The sequence below is a fragment of the Pyricularia grisea genome (genome assembly GCF_004355905.1).
Source record: "Pyricularia grisea strain NI907 chromosome Unknown Pyricularia_grisea_NI907_Scaffold_2, whole genome shotgun sequence".
NCBI lineage: Eukaryota > Fungi > Ascomycota > Sordariomycetes > Magnaporthales > Pyriculariaceae > Pyricularia > Pyricularia grisea.
Genome location: NW_022156717.1, coordinates 5,162,947 through 5,185,865, shown reverse-complemented (window position 1 = coordinate 5,185,865; position 22,919 = coordinate 5,162,947). Strand labels below are relative to the sequence as shown.

Sequence of the window (22,919 nt, the reverse complement as noted above, 5' to 3'; positions counted from 1 at the left end):
TCCCGGCGCTGCAGTGCTCTCAGGATCTGCTGTACGGGAATTCCATTGCAAATTCACTTGGTTTTGATCAGGCAACATTCACCAGAGATTTTCACCAACTGAGGCTCCCACAGCAAGGAGGCGCTCACTTGCAAACATCCATAGGTAGGTATGGTCATGAATACAAGGACAGAGCAGCAATAGCCCGGTTTGAACCTCCTTGAGTATTTTTTCAATGGCATCCTCAAACATAGACCCTGATGGGTTTGGCCCAGAGTCTGCCCTCGCGTACTGTCTGGATGAATCCTTAGGGGAACCGCTGCTGACCGACCACCGTTTCAACCCGCTACATCCGTCACTGCTCACCGATATCGTAAGCCAAGTTCCCGAGAACATTATCGAAGATGGCACGCTCCCACAAATGCCCTCTCCTAGTTCAGGTCCGGCACTGGAGAAATGGGTGGTTGGGAAAGATGAGATAGACTTCATTAAAGAGGCATCACGGAGCTTTTCCGACGAGGATGTTGAGACGCCCATCAAGCAGGCTTTTCTGCAAAGTCTGCTCAGCAAATCACGGCGATGGGAGCTTCCGCTCTTAACGCTTGCTAGCCAAACGGAATCTCGCCAAATGTTTGATCGGCTCGCCACTGTTCCCCCAATATCCCTGGTCTTTGATGAGGTGCCCATGGATGATTTGGATGCTGCTAAGGGTGAAGGCTTAGAATTTCCGCCTTCCGCTTACACATGCCAAGAAACAATGGAAAGTAAGCTTCAGGAGAAGCTCGAAGTCACAAAAGAAGCTATTTGCTACCTGGCAGAAATAGTGAGGGCCGACCGTTCCGACTTGGAAGCTACATTTGCTATAACTGATCTCATGCCGCCGGCAAGACTTGTGAGCATTTGATTGTCTTGTATCTGGACTGGAGAGTCACTCAGCTGACTGGTGGTCAATAGACTACACAAGATCTTCGTCTGACGCCTCCTGCTACTCCCAGATTCGCTCACATGCAGTCGGAACCCTGGGTCCCCGGATCAGATGGCGTCGAGATTCCCTCACCTTCAGAGCCTAAATCTTTACTTAGCGACGACTTAAGCGCAATCGAAGCTCACATATTCCAGGAGGACAACGAATTCCTGTCTAAAGGCTCACCAGTCCAATGTTATCTGCCAACCTCGACACCTGAGGACGAACCCGCAGTTCCGGTGCTAGATCATACGAGGATTGACGACTTCAAGCTTGAGCTGCCGCTCGCTGCAAATACAATCGATGAGCCAGTAGAAATAAAGTTGCTCCTGGATGACAGTGAATCTTTTTTCATCGACGAAGAGATGGAAAACAAGGATCCAGCGAGTTTGACAACTATTTTGGAAATTGATGTTTCGTCTCAGCTCCAAGAGGCAGCAGAGAAAGTGAGAAAGTTATCAGAACAGGAGCAAATTGAGCCCCTCGATGGTCTCTCCAGACTCAAACTGCCGATGATAAATACCACTCCACCGGAGGCTGACTGGAAGGATGTCGTCAGAGAAGAGAAGCAAATGCTGGCGCATATAATTGCGCGGCATTCTGATGACTTCGAGCTGTCTAAATGGAAGATTGATAAACGAGCTGAAAGGGATCTTCCATGGCTTATAAGTTCGTCGAGCGGTATTGTTCTCGGGGATGACGGGCTAGAAGAGGTTGAGGAAATTGCCCTAAAGGAGTTTTGTGATTTCCAAGACGATGTACTGGGCATTTCAGCTCTAGCCGAGAAGATCAAAGACCTAGCTACCCTCCGGCGAACTAATGATCTAGATGACGATGATCTAGAGCAAACATTCGCTAGACCACCGACACCGATTCCAACGCGCGCGCCTGTTTTACCTACTCCAGAAAACTCGGAAGATCTGATGAGCTGTATTCGAAAGAAGAGAAGAGCACTGAAAACCCTCGAATCTTCGCCGTTTACAAAGCGGACCAAGTGCAGAGAACCCGTGAACGGCGTGGGAACACTCCTGATGGGTGATAAATCCCCCGAGGGTGTCAAACTACTGGCTTCGTTTCTAGAGCTTAATGGCCATGGCAAGACTGCGCCTCGCCAGAGCCAGTACTTCAGAGCCAGCGCAGGCGACGAAGCAAGCCGTCATAACTCCCATGCGAAAAAGCCTCTAAACATACCAAAAGAGAATCGGTTTGATGAATACGATGCCAGGTTACCGATCAAGAATTCCCAGCAGCTCGCCAAGGGCACATCCGGAGATGTTCCATCAAATGTCGTCAAGCCAGCACCTCTGCCTCGCATTGAGCTTCCCGACTTTCCACTGAAGTTGGTGGTCTCAATCAGCCTACCTAGAGACCTTGTTCGGCTCCTTGAAACGCTTCTTCCTGGAGTTGAGCTGATAGAAAGGGATTATAATGCTTACAACTACTCAACATGGGCAGCTGGTACCTCGGCGCCATCGACGATCATATCATCGCTCGGAGAAGAAGCAGACATCACTCTGTCTCCCGGAGTAGGAATAATTCTTACGGCAACTGTACACGTGCGACAAGGCCCTTTGCAAGGCTGTGATGGTGACAATATTCTACAGCGACAAGTACGCAAGGCTTGTCGACGATACGAGCGCCTGGTGATTTTGGTCTCGGACAAAAGCCTAGACGACACCATTCTACCTATGGCACCGGCAGACGAGCTTGCATTTGCCGAGTTCCAAGCGTTTGCTCTGGGGCTTCAAGACATCGCAGACGTCAGTGTCTTTTGGGTCGGCGGTGGACTGAATTGTCTAGCTAAATGGGTAGCCTCGCTGGCCACCGAGTGCGCATCGCTCGAGACGGCCCCGTTCTATCGACTACTATGTCAGAGCGAGAGCCACTGGGAATTGTTTTTTCGTCGGGCAGGAATGAACACTTTTGCTGCTCAGATGGTGTGCGGACTGCTTCAAAATCCGTACGGAACGGAGGCGGCTAAGTTGTTTGGTGGTTCAGGAATTGCGGCATTTGTGAAAATGTCGGCAAATGAGAGGGCTCAGAGATATATGTCCGTTCTTGGCGGTCGAAGAGTCTTGGATCGGGTGAGCGAGGTGGTTGATCAGAATTGGGACTGATGTATGGCGAGTACTATACTGTTCAATGATTGCTCATCTATGTCTCGGAAATGGTATGTGTTGATCTGGCTGGGAGTTCAGTCGAATTTGCAACGATATAAGACCTCGTTAGCTTGAGTGTATTACCTCTAGTATATCTTGACTCTCATTGTTGCTTTTGTTTCTTCTATTATTTTTTAATCTCCAGATGCTTTGATGGACCATATTTTCAGGCTCGTATCTTCAGAAGTTCGTAGTTTAGGCAGCTTCTTGCCATTAGGTTCCGAATCACTCTCACTGTCGCTTTCACTTTCATCCTGAACAGAGTATGAACCAGCACACGTGGCCAAAACTGAGCCCCCGGGGTGCAGAGCAGTGGCACCAACCGCCGAACCAGCCCCATGAGCTTGCCAATCCCACGTAGGCTCGACGACACCCTCGTCCCCGCCCGCGCGATCCCACACCAGCACACGCCCGTCAGGCGTACCCGCCCACACCTCGAACAGACCTTCTGCTTCCGACGAAGGGAACACGTCACAGCTAAGGCGCTGGTTGACATGTTCACCGCCGCGGCCGGCGAGCCGCGCCAGGAGACGGCCCGTGACACGCACGTCGTATACCGCCAGGCCGGTAGACCGCCTCTCGTTAAGGACCAGATAGCGGCCGCACGGAGACCAAGCGGCCTGCACGACACCACCGCCGCCGCCATCACCACCTCCTCCTCCTTCTGAACCCTTCTCCACGCGTTTCGGGCCGGCAAGGGGCCAGGTGGCGACGCACTCCCCCGCGCGGCCCAGGTCGTATATGCCGACCCAGCTAGTCCACGTGCCGGCGGCGAGCAGACCCCCGTTGGTGTCGGAGGTCGGCTGGACGGCCAGGGCGGCGACGGTGCCCTTCATCCCGACTCCGGACCCCTTGGCGATGTGGCGGGCCGAGGGGATGGTGGGGATGGTGAGGACGGGCCCCTCGGCGTTGCGCGAGGCGTCAAAATAGGCTATGGTGTTGGTGGCGCCAGCGATGAAGTGTGTGCCGGGAGCCAGGGGCCAGATGAGGGACGATGGTGATATGTAGCCTTCCGTCTCGCGCTTGATGAATTTGTATGAGGCCAGTGGGCGCTGATGAGGGGGTTGTGGGCTTTTTTGGGAGGTTTGAGAAGATGTCGAGGAGGAGATGGATGAAGAAGAAGATGCGGATGAATGTGAGGATGGCCTTGGGTTGTCTGCTGGCGGTGCAGTCCGACATGGAACATCTTCAGCCCTTGGACTTGTGGATTCCTCGGTGGCTTGAGCCTCCTCGGGCAACAAGCTGTAAAGCTGTAGAGGATGGTCCTTGCACCCGACTAGAACGGTTTGCGTGGTGTGGTAGCCCAGAGAGAAATACGGACAGGGTGCAATAGCCCTAGTCGGCTCCGGAAGAGTCAAGACATTCTGCGGCCTAAGTTCAAAGGGGTTGTCTCTTGGCTCCAGGAGATCCGACGGTAGTACATAGGTACATATTTGGTTTGCCGAAGAGGATGCAATGACTGTAGTTCCATCAGCTGACCTGTATAGTGGTCATTTCTTTGGTCAGTCCAATCTTGGGTCAGTGTTGTGTAGGTGATATTTTTTTCGCAAGGATAATCATACCATTCTACGCTCTTATAAAAAGGCTGTGTTCTAAGAGATTCAGAGGTGCAATCCAGTCCGCTAGGTCTTTGTATCAGAGGAATTGTATTTGCAGAGGCCACAACGTCCAACCTCGGCTGTTTTCTTGGAGGTGGTGATCCTCTTGTTGATCCTGAAGCAGATATTGTTTCCATCCGAGCAAGCTAGGAATTTTAGACTTGTGTTTGGCGTCTTGGTTGGCGCATATATTTGAAAGAAGGATACTCTGCCAAGACCTCAGATTACGCGTCCAGATACAACCAGTGACCCTCTTATTGATTGGTATTCTTTTGAGTATGCTGATCCACGTGAAACTGGTGACGCTAACTCTGACATGAGGTGCTAGAGCTAATTAAATGTAGTAATTTTCGGTTTGTTAGTCTTAATCAAAGGGTCACTGTCATGTTAAGAACCTGGACCAAGATTTCCAACGCTAAAAAATACCCTTCCGCTTTTCTCGGCGACCCTAACCCAGGACCCCCCGTCATTGCAACAGGCACAGAGCTGGCACAAACGTCATCACGCACGCACTGGGCGCGCTTTAGCTTCACCGACCGTCACGCGCCGGTCTAGCTTAGACAGGGCGGGCGGTCTACGCCTCAATCGCCGACACCCATAACTTTTATTTATTTTATTTTTATTTTCGACTTTCTTTATCAGAAACGCGATTGCACTGCCATATTTGGGCCTCGGCAACCCCAAATCGACAAAAAGAAACATCAGCTTCAACCCATTAGAAACACAGCATTCGACGTACGGTAACCATTCGAGATGACATAGCGCAGCTCCAGGGTCATAAACAAAAACAATCCCGCCCACCAGTCCTATCCATCAATTGTTCTGCGTCACCGAGATGGACGCCATTTTGATCGCAGCGTCGAGCCGCTGCGAAGAGCTGCGGACGCCGGGCCCGATCAATCTGATTGTGTCCATGTGAGTGTCTACCGTCTGACCTGGAGCGAAAGGGATTGATTGGTAGCTCTTTCAAAATGGCTCTTGTTTTCGACTGCTAACCACTTTGGCATCGATTTAGATTCATCCTCGTTGGGATGCTCATTTCCTACCTCCCTCAACACTATCGAATCATCTCCCGTGGCACATCTGAAGGAATTTCGCCCTACTTCGTATTACTCGGTGTCACTTCGGCTACATCGGGCTTTGCGAATATCCTCACGTTGCCCCAGTCGAGACAGGACGTGACTTGCTGCAAGGATTTGGATACTTTCCATTGCCTAGCTGGCCTGTTGGGTATTGCGCAGTTGGGAGTGCAGTGGATATGTTTCGCCATAATGTCGGTGCTTTTTCGCCTCTTCTACCCCGCAAAAGCTATATCACAACCACCCGTACTGGTTCTAACAAATACGAATCTAGTCTCGTCCTCTTCCTTGTTTTCTTTCGATACGGCGATGCCACGATACCCGACGAAGAAGAGTTGCCGGGTGAAGCTCAGCCCAAATGGCAGACTGCCGTCATGGTAGCGGTTGTGTGCTTTCTGCATGGGCTCGCGGTCATTGTCATTACCGCAGTGGTTGGATACATATTCCCTGATCATCTTTCCGCCTGGGCCAATACATTGGGAATCATGGCGGCGGTCCTGGCTGGGATACAATATATACCCCAGATTTGGACGACTTATCATCTCAAGCACGTCGGGAGTCTGAGCATACCAATGATGTGCATCCAAACTCCGGGAGGGTACTTGTTTGCAGGGAGCCTGTTTGCCCGTCTGGGATGGGGAGGCTGGAGCTCCTGGGGTATTTTCCTCCTCACAGCAACCATGCAAGGGGTATTGCTTTGCATGGGCATCTACTATGAGATCAGCAGAGGCAAAGCGAAGGCTCTCGCAGAAACAACAAACGGGACTCATTCCCCTGAGGAGTCGGACGACTCTGAAAGAGACGACGACCCACTGGCAACACCACCTGATGGAGGAAGAGCAGCCTACACTCCGGGCTTGGATGAAGGCGTGCCAAGACTATATACAGCACACCCTGAACATTACGCGAACACTCCAGAGGAGCTTCAGGGGATATTGGACCGGCAAGAAGCGGACGCGGCTGCGGAAACGCAACCCCTCCTCAAGCCTGGAGGAATTGGCACACCTTACAACACGTAGCGCACCGGTGTGGGTCCCGGCAGCCTTTTGCTGTGGTATGTTGAAGCGCACCTCGACTACAGTACAAGGCACGGCTTGCGTCGATTCATGTTCTTGACTCGGTGCTAACCATGGGCCAGCTTGGAGAAATGCCCCTTCTATTATTTATTCAAGAAGTATATTATTTGTACATGGCAGCTTTTTCTTCTTTTTTGATATTCGGCATTTATATCGCGCAACGGTAATTACAAACAACCAGGGTTCTTATTTGATGATTTTACGTTTTCAACGCATTATTTCAGTTCGCGAACCATCGATCGGCCAGATTGTCAATGCCGTACCGAGCTAACCATGGCCAACCAACAATCTGATTCATTCGCAATTACTTACTATAAAAGGTGTCGGCAAAAAACGCCCTTCGATTTTCTCAGAAGTTGGGACGACGGTTCCAGCAGGCATTGGTGATCAGCAGTCTCTGGGGTACCTATGTAATAGGAATGAACAAAAACGCTCAATCAATATAAACACCGAAGTGGTTTCCTCAAAGGGAAGTTGGCGATACTTAGCCGCGAAACAGCCGAGGTCGTAGAGGATCAGCCCAATGGGGCTGATAAGTGAAATCTGATAGGTCTATTGAGGAAACTGACACCCTCAGCCACACAAACGGCCTACAATACCACCATTTATACTCCACATCTTGGCTGTCAACCATCGCCAAGCTCCGTTAACGTCTCAGTTAACGCGAAGGGTGTGGCGCACAGGGCACCGATGGGGTAGCAGCCACCAACGCACGGAACCCAAGGTGGCAGACGGGGTTCTGTCGAACATTGCTGGATCTTTGATTTACATTCTAAAAACAAAACTTGGAACCAGATCTCCCAGATCTTCTCTTCAAACCTCGTAGATCTGTGCGTCCGAATTTGAGCAAGTCAAGTCAGCTAAGAAAATCTTCAAAACCCCCCTTCTTACTCGGCTATCTCAAACGATGGGGTCAAGCCATCTTGCTTTCTTTTGCTAGTAAACATTAGGCTATGTGGGCCGAACTCCAAAACACTTGCGAGGTGGGAAAATGGACCCCATGTAGTGCTGCCGGGGGTGAAGCGAAGAACACGGAGACGGGCCTTTGCCGCTAGTAGCCTTCTTGAGGCTCAAGCGGGAGGTCGTTGAAAAAAGTTTTAGAGTGCCAATTAGGGGCTCTATGTGGGAATTTCCAGAGATGATCTCTGATTTTAACTGGGCCAACGGCAACGAATGTCACCTAACTGTTGTATTGGAAGTTGCACGCCAGCCTTAACAGATGCTTATTTGTCTGTACTGTAGTAACAAAAAAGAAACAAGACACACGGAAGAATCGCGGATGTACATACACCGTTGTTCGCCAAAGGCAATTTAGCGTGTTTTGAAAAAAGAAAAGGCGATCTCCTGGAAACAGGGTGTCTTACCCCATGGTATGATGTCCACAAATTCCTGAGTCTAAAGCTGTAGTTACCACCAAAGACGTGCATAATTATCTGCACATGAATATGTTTCTCATCCTTTTGTGCACGCATCTGGCCCACTGCAAGGTGGTGCAGTACGACGCCATGCAAGATACCGCGAACTGTAGACCAAATGCGGTAATGGTATCTGTCGGTCCCTGGCCTCGGCTTGCTTTTTGGCGAAAATGTTCGCTTGCGAAACACTCTTTATTAACAAGATATGCCGCCTTGGTGTTTCCCAATGGCATCGTCATTCTTGCTGCTCTCTTGCCAGCCCTTGGTGACGCCTTTTCTTTTTTTTTTCCTTCTCCTTTTGTTTGTCGGTTGGGATATCTCCCACGGGCTGGGATGACGGTTCACTTCGATTATGGGCTTTGGTTCCACGGGTTTTGATTCTTCTTGATTCGTTACCTCTTGTTCTCTTCTTCTATCGTTTTTGACAAACGATATCCTTTTTTTTCGCTTCTGTGTCACATAATTTTCCCACTTTCTTCCTCCCTCGAGGAACTATCCCGAAGCCATGAGTAACAACAACAACAACAACAACAATAACAGTAACAACAAGGGGAACGGGAGCCTCTTGGACAAGTTTAAGCAAGGAGTCCAGAAATTGGCGGCGGAGCTCTTTAAAGACAACGATTCCAAGCCGCGGGGTGACACGACCCCATGTCCTGGTGCCAATGGAACAAGCATCGGCACATTTCAGCAGTTCAACCTGCTGTGCGGCCGCAACCTAGCCGGGGAGATTATTGATGAGAGCCAGCAGTCCAGCTTCCTGGCCTGCATCGACCATTGCGCTTCCTTCCACCCCCGCTGCGATTCTGTGTCTTTTGATGGTTCAGACTGTCGCCTCAAGAACGGTACTGGAACTGCCGGTTCGCGCAGTTCGACCAGGTTCGACTCGGCCGTGGGGCTCTTTGGCACAATTCCGAGCGACTCGGGATGTAACGCCCTCGGGGCGTCGACGACGATTGGTTCGACCAAGTTTGACATTTCGTGCGGCTTCGTGATCAACGGTAACGATTTGTTCCAGGAGCACAAGACCAACTTTAACGACTGCCTGACCCTCTGCTCGCAGACCCAATCCTGCGCTGCCGTCTCGTTCGACGTGGATATGGACCAGGGCTTTCAAAACTGTTACCTCAAGCGAGGAAGCACAACCGAGGGTCCTGTTCGGATGGTCGGCATTGATAGTGCTGTCGTCAATAAAAATGCGCCCTCATCCGCCCAGTCTTCGACAACCACGTCTTCTTCGTCGACATCCTCCTCGTCTTCAACGTCCTCGTCTTCGGTCCCTGTTGTAACATCCGTCACGCAATCCAGTGCAGGGACCACGCTCACATCTTTAACCTCATCGACTTCCGCTGTCGCCGCGGCCACCAGCACGACAATCATCACAAGCCTGGTGACTAAGACATCCATATTGGAGGGAAGCACGACTCTCTTGACCTCTTTGGTGACCTCCACAAAAGCCCTGACGCTTCCACCTGCCAGCGCAACGCCTTCGGAGTACGACACCAACGGAGTAGAAGGCATATCAGTTCAAAAGTCCAACAAAACGAGCCCAGAAGTGATCGCCGGCTCAGTATTGGGCTCTCTGGTTGCTATCCTAATAATAGCAGCACTGCTCTTCGCGCTTTGGCGCAAAAGGCGGGACGAGGAGGCCATTGATGACGGCGACATGACTGAAAATTCGGGCGCCTCATTTGCGCGTATTTCTGCCTGGTTCCGGGGCCGGCTGCCGCAGAGGAGCTACGACGATAAAGACCAAGTCAGTGAGAACGCCGGCGGCGGTGTGGCGGGATTCTTTGGCAACCTGAGGCGACTTGTTGAGTCACGTGGAGGTGACGGGGGAAGTAGGGCATATAATGAGAAGATGCGCGCCACCGAGCAGGGCATCTTGAGCAATCGGAACAGTCAGGCGAGTGTGCGGACTGAGGATTATGGTTATGAGGCGAGTTTGCGGTCAGAGGACTACGGTGATGACGCCAGTTTGCGGCATGAGCACCATGGTGATGATGGGTTGACACCGCCGGTGCTGCCGATGCCGCCGATGCCAGCTTACGATTCACGACGGAGCGGGTTTTTTGAGCTTCGGGACAGCATGAATGGTTTGGCGCAGCATAAACCTGATTATGGGAGGGAATGAAAATAAAGGTCATGTGTTGCCAATGGGCTTTTCCATTTTCAAGAATACTTACCTTGGGTATTCAACATAGCTTTGGGATAGACGGTAGCAGATAGATTAGTAATGGCACAAACTGAAAACAACCCACAGGTCCCGTGTATCAACTTTTGATCGCAATAATGGTGCATGATAGTATCTAGGTACCAAGGTAGGGCATTGACGAGGGTTGTTGGTCAGTGAACAGCTGGAACCAAAGCTCATTCGAGGCAGTCGAGATATGAGATACGTGGAAGGTGGTGGCAATGACCAGAAAGGGCGGCGTTTGATTTCTAAGATACCTACCTCCTCCTATGGAAGTTGGCAACGTCTTTGATGTGAGTGAATAAGGATTAATAAGGATGTATGTACCCTGCAGCAACCACGCTGCCACCTTATGCTGGCAAGTGGAGCTCAAGGTGCAATAGTGAAACTCTGACGCCGTTGGGGCGTATTACATAAGTGGTCCACATTGACGTATCTTTACCCCACTCAGTAACGTCAACGTTCTGTTCGTCGAGCTTGACCCCTCTGCTAGGTCTACCTCGAACCAAAGAGAAGCAGACAATCCAATCCGAGCCGAATACTGCGCGGCAGACCTCAACAACCCACACCATACTCTTCGCATCAGTTACCGACCACGGAGGTGGTAAAAGCAGATAATCAAGCTGGGGAAGCGAAAACTATCCGGCGGGGATAATCCATCTTCCCTCAAGAAAACCATGGCGGTAAGTACAATCGAGTTACTCAAGCTACAATGAGCTCGCTGCCACCACAACTCCAGAGCAGTATTCCCACTTGGAAGTTCGGTAACACTGACCACCAACCGCCGACGGTAGGACCCATCGCAAGGTCAAGTCGACCTTGTCACCAGGATGCAAGTTGACGATTCGGTTGTCAGCGCCGTTGCCACAGGCGAGATCGACGAGTCCCTCTACAGTCGCCAGCTCTATGTCTTGGGCCACGAGGCTATGAAGCGCATGGGCGCATCCAACGTCCTAATCTCCGGCCTGAAGGGTCTAGGAGTTGAGATCGCCAAGAATGTTGCCCTTGCGGGTGTCAAGAGCTTGTCTCTCCACGACCCGGCACCTGTGGCCATCGCTGACCTCTCTTCACAATTCTTCCTGCGACCTGACGATGTTGGCAAACCAAGAGACCAGATTACCGCCCCGAGGGTTGCCGAGCTCAACCAATACACACCCGTCAAAGTTCATGAGTCTGCCAGGTATGTCGCCGGCGCATGTGCTTTTTTCTATTATTCTTTTCGGACTACCTAAGCGCTCTTTGTATGCTGACCTAGGTACACACTCGCAATAGTCTTACAGACGACCTTTCCCAACTTGACAAGTACCAGGTAGTGGTACTCACAAACGCGCCGCTAGTATCGCAAAAGGCCGTTGGCGATTACTGTCATTCCAAGGGCATCTACTTTATCGCCGCGGATACCTATGGTCTTTTCGGCTCCCTCTTCTGCGACTTTGGCGAGAAGTTCACGGTGATAGATGCAACCGGCGAGAACCCGCTAAACGGCATGGTCAATGGGATTGACGAGGAGGGCCTTGTTACCACATCCGACGATGCCAGGCATGGACTGGAAGACGGCGATTATGTCACATTCACTGAGGTTCAGGGTATGGAAGGCCTCAACGGTTGCCAGCCACGAAAGATAACCGTCAAGGGCCCCTACACCTTCTCGATTGGCGACGTCTCAGGACTTGGTACATACCAGCGTGGCGGCCTTTACCAACAGGTCAAGATGCCCAAAATCATTGACTTCAAGAGCTTCAGCGACTCTCTTGCCGACCCCGAGTTTGTCTTTTCCGACTATGCCAAGTTTGACCGCCCTCAACAGCTGCATGTCGGATTCCAAGCACTCCATGCTTTTGCTCAGACACACGGCCGCTTGCCGCGACCAATGAATGCCGAGGACGCCATTGTGGTCGCCAACTCTGCCAAGGAGTTTGCCAAGGCTAGTGGTATCGAGGTCGAGTTTGACGACAAGGTTCTCACAGAGTTGAGCTACCAAGCTTCGGGTGACCTCAACCCCATGGCTGCTTTCTTTGGTGGTATCACGGCTCAAGAGGTTCTCAAGGCTGTGTCAGGAAAGTTCCACCCGGTCAAGCAATGGCTCTACTTTGACTCTTTGGAGTCGCTCCCTACCAAGATTCCTCGCACAGAAGAACTCTGCCAACCGATCAACTCTCGATACGATGGTCAAATTGCAGTCTTTGGCAAGGCTTACCAGGATAAGATTGCAAACATGAAGCAGTTCCTGGTCGGAGCTGGTGCCATTGGTTGTGAAATGCTGAAGAACTGGGCGATGATTGGACTCGGCACTGGCCCGGAGGGCAAGATCGTTATCACCGATATGGACTCCATCGAGAAGAGCAACCTGAACCGTCAGTTCCTCTTCCGGGCCAAGGATGTCGGACACATGAAGAGTGACTGTGCCGCCAAGGCTGTCCAGGCCATGAACCCTGAGTTAGAGGGACATATTGTCTGTCTGAAGGACCGTGTCAGCCCAGATACGGAGCACATATTCAACGAGGATTTCTGGAACGGCTTGGACGGAGTTACCAACGCATTGGACAACGTAGAGGCGAGGACCTACGTTGATCGCCGTTGTGTCTTCTTCCACAAGCCGCTTCTAGAGAGCGGTACTTTGGGTACCAAGGGTAACACGCAGGTTGTCTTGCCAAACCTCACCGAGTCGTACTCATCATCGCAGGATCCTCCTGAGCAGTCTTTCCCCATGTGCACACTCAGGAGCTTCCCCAACAAGATTGAGCACACGATCGCATGGGCTCGGGAGCTTTTCGACTCGAGCTTCATCCGCCCTGCCGAGACCGTCAACTTGTACCTGACCCAGCCTAACTACCTGGAGTCCACCTTGAAACAGGGTAACGAGAAGCAGACCTTGGAGATGCTGCGGGACTCCCTGACCAAGGATAGGGCCATGTCATTTGAGGACTGCGTCATCTGGGCGCGTGGCCTGTTCGAGAAGAACTACAACAATGCTATCAAGCAGCTCCTTCATAACTTCCCCAAGGACTCGGTATCTTCTACTGGCACGCCATTCTGGTCTGGTCCCAAGCGTGCACCAGACCCATTAACTTTTGACCCCTCGAACCCCACTCACTTTATGTTTGTGGTTGCGGCGGCCAACCTTCACGCCTTCAACTACAACATCAACGTCAAGGACAAGACCAAGGAAGACTACCTCAATGTGCTTTCCAACATGATCATCGAGGAGTTTGAGCCTGACCCAACAGTCAAGATTCAGGCTGATGAGAAGGAGCCTGTAAGTTTCAAGCTTCCACGATTTTGTTTGCTGTTTTGAGACGTGTCATGTTTGCTTACAAAATGTCCAGGACCCCAACGCGGGTGCAGGTGCCTTCGATGACACCGCGGAGATCAACAATATCGTCAAGGAGCTTCCGTCACCTAAGGACTTGGCAGGCTTCAAGCTAACTCCGGTAGAGTTTGAGAAGGATGATGACACCAACTACCACATTGATTTCATCACTGCAGCCAGCAATCTCCGTGCCGAGAACTACAAGATTGAGCAGGCAGACCGCCACAAGACGAAGTTCATTGCAGGAAAGATCATTCCAGCGATTGCAACAACAACGGCACTTGTGACGGGTCTGGTTATTTTTGAGCTGTACAAGATTATCGACGGCAAGGATGACATTGAGCAGTACAAGAACGGCTTTATCAACCTGGCGCTGCCATTCTTTGGCTTCAGCGAGCCGATTGCAAGCCCCAAGGTTGAGTACAAGGGTGCTAACGGCGAAAAGGTCCAGTTGGACAAGATTTGGGACCGCTTCGAGATTGGCGACATCACACTGAAGGAGCTGATTGATGACTTCCAGAAGCGTGGTCTTAGCATTACCATGTTGAGCTCTGGTGTCAGTCTTCTTTATGCTTCATTCTTCCCGCCTGCCAAACTCAAGGAACGGTACGACATGAAGCTTAGCCAGTTGGTGGAGCACATCTCCAAGAAGCCCATCCCAGAGCATCAGAAGGAGGTCATCTTTGAGGTTGTCACGGAGGATGCGGACGGCGAAGATGTCGAGGTTCCATACATCAAGGTCAAGATCCGATAGAGGGTTGTAGCAAAGATATTGGCTTGTATACTCGATTTAGACTTGATCAGTTTTTTTGACGGTCTTGGGGCGTTCAGCACAGGATTTGTTTATTAGTTTTACGATAGCTTGTTACCTATCAAGTGGGTCACCTTTTCTTTGGTTTTTTTTTTTTTTTTCTTTTGGTTATTTTGGTTTTCTCCTGTGTTTCCTGCCTACCTAGGTAGGTACTAGGTATCTGTCACCTATAGTGGGCAAGCGTGACATGCATGTACTAGGTGGAATAAAACGGAGCGGCACAAGAATACACGCAAGTGTTGGTGGGGCAAAACTCACTCTGGCCTAGGTTACTATAGTAAGTAGTTGCCTGTTTCCATAGTGTGGCTGAATTGAATGAAGCACATTTATTTCTTAAGCATGATAGACCCTGCGATTGGGTCACAGTCAGCTGCCACTATGAAACTGATTTGGAAGAGGGGCGAATAACAAATAACTTACTGTAGGCACCTTAGGTAAAGGGAGTTGTATGGTTCTGTAATCTTTGGTAATAATGGCGTCCCACTTCGCTTACCAAATGCACTGGAACTACCTAGGCTGGCTTTGATGGTTGGGTTGTAGTCGATGCCGGGTGCTTATTCAGGTCTTTGGTCATGATTGCCTAATCCAATGGGGGGAGACAAGTTGCTCCAGTTGTAACGCTAATCTGTCTTCCCCACACAATGGACCAAGCCCCAGAAGGGCTCTTTGTTGTTTTGCTTTGCATGCGGGTCCAGCACGCAATGGGTCGCAAGCCAGCTTTTTGCATGTCGGAATGATGACGAAGCACTTCAGACTTGGTTAATCAATCCTTTTTTTTTTTTTTTTCCCTCCACTTTCTGTTAGAAAAAGCAGATTCTAGTTTTAGATAGTGAATTGAAGCTAAAAGGGCTATATACCTTGGTATAATTAACCGGCTCCAAAGTATATAAGAATCGTGACATTCTGCTCCCTAGCTTCTTTCTTTGTGTCCCGTATTCATACCTCTATATTCAAACATTCATGAACCGCACGTTTCTACATTGTCTACCTGGACACAAATCCACCAGGATTTACTCTAATTTTGTGACGCTATCAGCGACGACAACTACCAAAACACTCAACATCCCAACCAGACGGTTTTATAGCTTTGTGCCGAACCCCGCCTGTGTGGTCCAAAGGAAAGCACATCAGATCAGAATGGTAAGTATTTTAATTTTCATTTAATTTTCACCTCTTGTTGTCATAGTCTCAATCTTTTTGCTAACACCACCCCACCAATCTGGCTACAGTCTTCACAATCAGCAGCCGGCAAAATCACCGACTGGGTCAAACCCGGCGACGCGTCGGGTGAGTTCAAGCGCCAGGTTTCATCCTTCAGGAACTGGGTCAGCAGCGATGCGGGTGCGCAGTTCCCGGCCGAAAAGGGCCGGTACCACCTGTACGTGTCGTACGCCTGCCCCTGGGCGACGCGGGTCCTGATCGCCCGCAAGCTCAAGGGCCTCGAGGACATCATCTCCTTCTCGTCGGTGCACTGGCACCTGGGCGAGAACGGCTGGCGCTTCCCCACTGCCGAGGAGGCGGCCAACCCGGACGGCGAAAACGTCATCCCGGACCCCTGCCCGGGCCACGAGGCCTTTACGCACCTCAGGCAGGTCTACTTTGCCGCCGAGCCCGAGTACGAAGGCCGCTTCACCGTGCCGGTCCTGTGGGACAAGGTGCAAAAGACGATTGTGAGCAACGAGAGCAGCGAGATCCTCCGCATGTTCGGGTCTGCGTTTGACGGCATCATCGAGGAGAAGTTCAAGGGTGTGGATCTGTACCCCGAGTCGCTCAGGGCGCAGATCGAGGAGGCGCACGGCTGGCAGTACGACCTCATCAACAATGGTGTTTACAAGTCCGGCTTCGCCACCACGCAGGAGGCGTACGAGCGCAACGTAAAGGCCTTGTTTGAGGCTCTCGACCGCGCAGAGGAGCACCTCGCTGGCGCCGAGGGGCCGTACTGGTTCGGAAAGGATATAACCGAGGTTGATATTAGACTGTAAGTCTTCTCTTCTTTTTTCCCTCCGTCTTTTCCTGTTTTCCTCCAGTAGGAAAGAAAAGACAGGCTTCCCTTTGTTCCTGAAGAGTGAAAATGCTAACTATATGGGGAAACCACAACCCCCCAACAGTTTCGTCACCCTGATCAGGTTCGACCCGGTCTACGTGCAGCACTTCAAGTGCAACATCCGCGACATCCGCTCCGGGTACCCACACCTGCACAAGTGGATGCGCAACCTGTACTGGAACGTGCCGGCCTTCAAGGACACGTGCAACTTTTTGCACATCAAGAACCACTACACAAAGTCCCACAAGCAGATCAACCCCTTCTCCATAACCCCCGTCGGTCCTCTGCCTGACATCCTGCCGCTGGACGATGATGTCCCGGCTGTGAAGGCTGCCAAGTCTGTTTGAGGCGCTCTGGATGGGGAGAAAAGGAGAAGAAAAAAAGAAAAGAAAAAGAAAAAAAAAACCCCAGATATAATAGAGTGTGGCGTTTTGTTTTGGTCCAGAAGTTTCAGCGACCGAAAAATGTTTGTAATTTGTTTAGATCAAAATGCAAAGCAAAATGTATACCCCTGTCAGTTTGGAGGTGACTTCATGTTTCTTTCTTATCCAAGCACGTACGGCCCCGAATCTCTGCTCGTTTTGCGCAAGACGGGATGGATTTTATGTAGCTTGGACTCACTGGTGATCATGTCAACTAGAACTAGACAAGATTACAAAGGCTGTGGCCTCTACTCAGAATGCAGCTGAGCTGGATCATCCCGACGCTTGGTTGGAGGGGGGATAGAAAACCGGAGAGACAGACAAACTATTTCAAAAACATGTTGATTTAAAAGAAAATTGATCAAAAGCCTAGTAGGTGAGGTAAGGTATTCTTCGGGAGCCTTTTACCATTGACACAAAAAAAGAAAAAAAATAAAAAGGGAGAACAATAAAGATAGGTTGTACTGTGAGTCCACCTTGAAAATTGTTGTTTTTTGACTATATCCAATCCACAAAGCCCCCGGAAAGAAAGCAAGCGTCAAAAGAACTCCCCAAAATGAAGAAAAATACCAAGTTTGACACCATAAAATGCCTCCCATACAAATTAAAATCTTGAACACCTCATAAAATCATATGTACCCAGAATCATACCAGAAAGTTTTTGACGAGAAAGGAGGGAAGAAAAGTATAAAAAAAAAAAAAAAAAAAAAAAAAAAAAAAAAAAAAAAAACAAGTAGTTTGTACCGACACATAACGAAGAAAAACCCCAAACAGTCAAAAATTGATTAGATAACAGAGTCTTCTTGCCGCCTATAGCGCCAGCCCGGTCCCGTCTCCGGTCCACCGGTAAAGGGCCAGAAGCTCCCTGCGACGCTGGTGCTGCTCGCCGAGATCCTCAGGGACGCGACCACGAACTTGGGCCAGGGCACTTCGCATGACCTTGCTGAAATTGCGCTATACATCAAGCGAGCCAAGTCAGTAAACGATGAGCTTGCACCTTAAAAACATGACAGAAGTTGTGTGAGCGTAGGGGTGGATATACTAACCTGATATTCAGTGTTGAGCGTGACCACGCAGGCCTCATGTGCACGGATGATGGTCTCACACGCCTTGACCACGCTGGGACTGGCCTCGCTCTGCAGCTTGTCCGCGATTAGCAAGAGCAGGAACGAGCCCTGGAGCAGGTAGATGCCAAAGAAGAATGGCATAAACTCCAAGCCCGGGTCGAACTCGAGGATGCTGCCGATGGCCTCTGCGGCATCGACGGCGTGGCCCGTGGCGGTGATGAAGCCCTGGGAGCTGATCCAGAGGTCGTTGTCGTCGAGCAGGTTGATGGGGTCCCACTTGCCCGTCAGGAGTATGTGCAGGACGTTCATGACGTGCGTGCCGTACGCCAACACGATGCGCGTCTGGACGTCCGACTCGGTCAGCCGCGACGACGAGGTGGTGTGGGCGCTGTGGGCGACGCTGTGGACCGACAGCGCGGATGGCGTGCCGACGTCGCCGACGCTGATGTTGTCGCCCGAGATGGCCGAGTCGTCGTTGCTGGTCTGCTGCGCTTGCGCATGTGCCTGGGCCTGCGCGGCGGCGGCGGCCTTTGCAGCATCGGCGGCTTGTGCTTGCGCCTGCGCCGCGGCGCTGAGGTGCTGTTGCTCGAAGCGGCGGAGGCTCTGCTCGTACAGCTCTAGGTGGCGTGTGATTTCGGAAGTCTGCTCATCCCACTCGCTGTGAGAGCGGAAGTTGATGCCGAACCGCGGGTGGTTTCGGGCGTGGTTCAGGTCGACAATCTCGCCGAGTATGGTCATGAGTGGGAGGAAGTAGCCGAATATACCATGACCGGTGCATTCAAAAGATGGTCCTCGGATGGGCGTCTCACTCTTCTGGCTGCTGCGCCGATCTTCTCCCAGCATGTCCGGATCCGTGATTACTTGGTGTGGCCTGAACTCGCCATTTTGGTAGGCCGTGTCGTCCAGAGGCTGCAAGAGCCCATCGCACTCAATATCAAGAAGGAACAGAGGTCGGTTATAGCAAAGGGCGAGGTGGCGGTCGACAATGTAGACCAGCCACCAGATCCGCCGCCTCTCTTCTCGTTCCTCGTCGGTGATGACGTTGGGTCCACCACTGAGCGCTTCGGTCGTATCGTCATTATCGTTGCGCTCGTTGCCGGCGGTATCCGACATGGCCGAGGGCGCGTTCTTTGGAAGTTCGCGGCCTAGTTTGAGCTCCCGTGCGAGCGACCAAGCAGCGTTCCACCACCTTAGGCTGGCACCCTTGTATTCGCTTGCAGATACAACTGTCGCCAGGTGAATGTACGTCACGACATCGTCAAGAGTACCGGCAGCACCAAAGGCTCCAGTCTCTCCTGACAAAGCCTCCATGCTGATGGAGCCGGGCATCGCAACTCCAAGACCTCCCAGAGCAGCACCGTCAATCACGGGGCTGGACACGGGAGAAACGTCACCCGAAGGGGTGTGAATAAGCGGCTTCAGCAAGCTCACAGTCAGCTCGAGCAGCTTTTGACATATCTTCCCACGAGCAGAAGGTACGCTGGTCAAAAACGGAGCGTCGCTGGTTTGTGCAGCAACCCAAAGTATGCTGGCAAGAAGCGCTGGTTGGCACAGTCGAGGCTTGCTCGGGTGCAGAAACGACCTCTTACGAAACACGAAACCCAGGACGTAGGGAGACATAGGATGCACCTGCGCCGATGACGAGCTTGCGAAGTAAAGGTCGATCAAGTCGCATGCCAAAGAAAGCGGAATGATATTTCCCAGATGAGGTACAAGAGGATCGAGGACAGGATATCGTAGGTGTTGCGGGTGGCCAGATGCGAGACCCGCGGCTCCGTAGCTAGTACTACTTTGTTGTTGGATGTGCTGCGAGTGGTACTGGCCGTGTGATGCAGGAGGTGAGGGTATTGGGAGTCCCCAACCGGGCGACGCCGTCTCGCCAGATAGTGGGTATGCGCTCAATGGGCTTGTGCCAATACGATATGAGGCCCCGCCACCTGAGTAGCCTGTTGGGCTTTGTGTTTGTAGATATGGGAGCTCCGGGTAGCTTGACATGCCACCCTGACTTCCATAGCCTCCATGGGTCGCACCGCCCATCATATGAGCTGTTGCAGAGCCCATACTGCCCTGGCGGTCATATCCGTTGTGTACACTACCGTAACTGTTGATTTCCAGGGCGCTGGGGTTGCTCATGGTATGGTGGTCTCTCTCGAGAGTGGCTTGTTGGTGATGGTGCCCACCGATATGTCCTTGATGATCCACCTCGTCGAGGCTATCCATGCTCCCCATGCGCTGGCTCCTCTGCATAGCATCGTTGTCGAGATCTTTGTCGTCTGGGCTGTGCTGCTCACTATTGAGGGCGTTTCCGGTGCTGCCGCCGCCGTCAGCCTTTTGATCGTCCTTCTTTGTATTGTTTGCGCCATGTGTTGGTGACTTTGGTCCACCGGATGATCCCGTCGTCGCAGCTTGTGCGGCAGCTTGTTGAGCTAGGTCTTTCCTCGACGCCTTCCCCCGCTTCTTCCTCTCGCGAATGTATTCGCACCCAAGCCCAAATTCTGCGGCCCTGTTAGTCCTTCACTCTGACCTGATATCACCTGGTGGCGGTTCCCTTCTTACCAATGCAGTGTGCACAAGGATGGTTCCCATCGCACTTCGTCCGCAGCTGGTTGCACTGATCACAAGCCCTGCTTATTCTCCTACGAATCGGCCCGGCAATTCCTGCCGTTCTCACGGCAGGTCCATATGGGTGTTGGCGGTGATGCTTCATGTGCGGAGCGGCTCGGGCGAGGTGAGGATTGTGCACCCCGACATGTTGTTGAAGCTGCTGAAGGGCATAATGGGAGCTCTGACCAAGGCCGTCGAGCCCGGTGTTGTGTAGATGCCCTTGAGGCATATGACCGTTGGACATGAGTGTGTTGGAGGGCATGGCATGATAGCCTGAAAACCGATGGAGAGGATTAGACAACATTGTGGATCCGGCTAGACTGTCTCTTGCTGGCAAGTTTTGGGGGAAATCAGTGACGCTGATTCAAAGGGATGTGGGGATGATGTCAAAGCTCATTCAATGTGATCTCAATGCGCAGAGGGGGTGAGTATTTGCTTGGAAAATGCAGATATGTTGTTTTAATGTTACAGTTCTTCAAAAGCCTCTTGAACCAACTTCAAAACGAGTGGGCATAGTTGGTGGAAGTTTGGTTTTGTCCTCGAGACTGGATCAAGATGTAGTGCAAATTGTATCTGGAAGGCCAGATGGTATGGGGAAGTGCAGGAGGAAAGACATAGATATGTATACTTACAGCTCGCTTAAAGTTTGTATGGGTTCACCTTTCTCGGCAGACCACACGAGGAGACGGAGAAAGTCCTTTGGATTGTTAGCTAGGAGAACATAAACATCTTTTGGTCGACGGTACTTGAGCGGGCCGAAGGCGTGTAAGAAAGGACATCTGTCGGCGGGGAAAGGGGTGGAATGTGAAAGCCAGGCGCAGAGCATGATGATATGCTGACCAGCATAGGACTAGAGGGCAGCTGAAAGTCGAGTCGATCCTTGAGACAGGGTCGTTTGGGCAGACGGCACGGGGAGAAGGGGTGCCCAACCCACCTGCGAGGTTGGCAAGCAGGTACCAGTCCAGACACATCTGTACGTAGCAAGAACAGCGATATGCCACATGGCGGGGCTGGGGTACGGGAGGTGTGTAGGAGTCCTTCAGTATGCAGGCGGCGGGACGACCGACAGGGGTGTGAACAGCAACCAAAGACAAATTGCTCCGGCATGAAAAAGTGTTAAACAAGCAGAATACACCGTACATACCTGGGGACTCTGGAGGGTACAGATCCGATACGTGATGATATGGAAACCCCTAACTTCCAAACAGAAGCATCGAGCTTTTCGAGGGCCGGTGGTGGTTGGAGGAAATGCAAGAGGTGCGCTTTCTCCGGGCTTTGCAGACTCCCTTTTCCACTTGAATGCGTTGAAAATCTGGAAATATGTTGAAGGAGTAGCTTTCAAGGTGTTCCTCTGATGAACTCGACCAGTATCAAACCTTTGGATGGTCTAAAATGCCTGCTACCTGCTGTGTAGGCCCTGTACCTTTTTGATGCTTGACGCTCTTCTGCCTTGTTGATCAAAGGACAATAAACTAGTGGCCTAAAATGCTCCGAGATGCCCAGCGCGGCTCTTTTTCAAGTCTTCTGTATCAAAGATTCAAGGCGGTTTATCTAGAGTTTGTCTGGCTCAGACACCCAGACACAACTAGGCCGAAAGAGCTCAGGGGCCTCTGATGGTCCGACCGCAATTTATCAGAGGTCGGCAATCGTACAAGAAGGACCTTCGTCTTGCTGTATTCAACTTGAGGTCGTCGCCTTGGCATGCATCCAGGCCAGAAGTGGTAATGAAATGTGTACTCGGTGCGGAGCAGCTGTTATTGCTGAAGCCGAGCTCGATTGGAGAAGTACGAATCTTGGGTCCTCGTACCCTGGGGCAATATCGAAGAGTATCACGTTTATATTGACTGTACAATATAAAAGACAAAGAGAGCGGGGGCGAGAAGGGCGGGGAAATTAAAACAGAAGTGCGTGCGCGAGCATGAAGGTGTGTATATGTGTGAGGGATCTTATTTGGAGTTTGGTATTATTATTATTTTTTTTTTCTTTTTCTTTTCGTCCGCCCTCTCCAGAGTCACGAAACATCCGGGGGAGTCTTTTTCTGGGCCGACAACTCTTCCTGCCTACCCCTCCATTCTCTGGGGAGAGGGATGGACCGACAATCATTAAAATTGGGTGCCTACCTTTAATTCCGCCTGGTAGTGGCTGGCTCGCGTAGCAACGTACAGTAGCTGATGTAAGTGAGGCCCGCTTCTGGAAC

General features: G+C 51.4%; 7 protein-coding genes across 7 annotated transcripts; 5 read left to right on the top strand and 2 right to left on the bottom strand.

The window, feature by feature from the left end:
- Positions 1–214: 214 nt before the first annotated feature.
- Positions 215–3,203, top strand: PgNI_04111 (uncharacterized protein; the record flags this gene model as incomplete). The annotated part of the gene is made up of 2 exons (XM_031124162.1): positions 215–871; positions 934–3,203. The coding sequence occupies 2 exons, from the start codon at positions 215–217 to the stop codon at positions 3,058–3,060; spliced, it is 2,784 nt and encodes a 927-aa protein (XP_030985322.1). The 3' UTR covers positions 3,061–3,203.
- Positions 3,204–3,236: 33 nt separating this feature from the next.
- On the bottom strand, positions 3,237–4,837 carry PgNI_04109 (uncharacterized protein; the record flags this gene model as incomplete). The annotated part of the gene is made up of 2 exons (XM_031124161.1): positions 3,237–4,581; positions 4,665–4,837. 2 exons carry the CDS (start codon positions 4,835–4,837, stop codon positions 3,237–3,239), a joined length of 1,518 nt encoding a protein of 505 aa, XP_030984024.1.
- Positions 4,838–5,330: 493 nt separating this feature from the next.
- PgNI_04108 (uncharacterized protein) lies at positions 5,331–7,320 on the top strand. Its single transcript, XM_031124160.1, has 3 exons — positions 5,331–5,615; positions 5,716–5,973; positions 6,054–7,320. Exons 1-3 carry the CDS (start codon positions 5,536–5,538, stop codon positions 6,796–6,798), a joined length of 1,083 nt encoding a protein of 360 aa, XP_030984023.1. The 5' UTR covers positions 5,331–5,535; the 3' UTR covers positions 6,799–7,320.
- Positions 7,321–8,775: 1,455 nt separating this feature from the next.
- Positions 8,776–10,404, top strand: PgNI_04107 (uncharacterized protein; the record flags this gene model as incomplete). The annotated part of the gene is made up of 1 exon (XM_031124159.1): positions 8,776–10,404. One exon carries the CDS (start codon positions 8,776–8,778, stop codon positions 10,402–10,404), a length of 1,629 nt encoding a protein of 542 aa, XP_030984030.1.
- A 577-nt stretch (positions 10,405–10,981) lies between these two features.
- Positions 10,982–14,660, top strand: PgNI_04106 (uncharacterized protein). Its single transcript, XM_031124158.1, has 4 exons — positions 10,982–11,147; positions 11,259–11,644; positions 11,737–13,720; positions 13,791–14,660. Exons 1-4 carry the CDS (start codon positions 11,142–11,144, stop codon positions 14,526–14,528), a joined length of 3,114 nt encoding a protein of 1,037 aa, XP_030984029.1. The 5' UTR covers positions 10,982–11,141; the 3' UTR covers positions 14,529–14,660.
- A 754-nt stretch (positions 14,661–15,414) lies between these two features.
- On the top strand, positions 15,415–17,094 carry PgNI_04105 (uncharacterized protein). Its single transcript, XM_031124157.1, has 3 exons — positions 15,415–15,725; positions 15,815–16,563; positions 16,694–17,094. The coding sequence occupies exons 1-3, from the start codon at positions 15,546–15,548 to the stop codon at positions 16,974–16,976; spliced, it is 1,212 nt and encodes a 403-aa protein (XP_030984032.1). The 5' UTR covers positions 15,415–15,545; the 3' UTR covers positions 16,977–17,094.
- Positions 17,095–17,700: 606 nt separating this feature from the next.
- On the bottom strand, positions 17,701–21,430 carry PgNI_04104 (uncharacterized protein). The gene is made up of 4 exons (XM_031124156.1): positions 21,355–21,430; positions 20,675–21,048; positions 18,098–20,613; positions 17,701–18,005 (listed from the first exon to the last, which is right to left on the bottom strand). Exons 2-4 carry the CDS (start codon positions 21,024–21,026, stop codon positions 17,862–17,864), a joined length of 3,012 nt encoding a protein of 1,003 aa, XP_030984031.1. The 5' UTR covers positions 21,027–21,048; positions 21,355–21,430; the 3' UTR covers positions 17,701–17,861.
- Between the last annotated feature and the right edge of the window lie 1,489 nt (positions 21,431–22,919).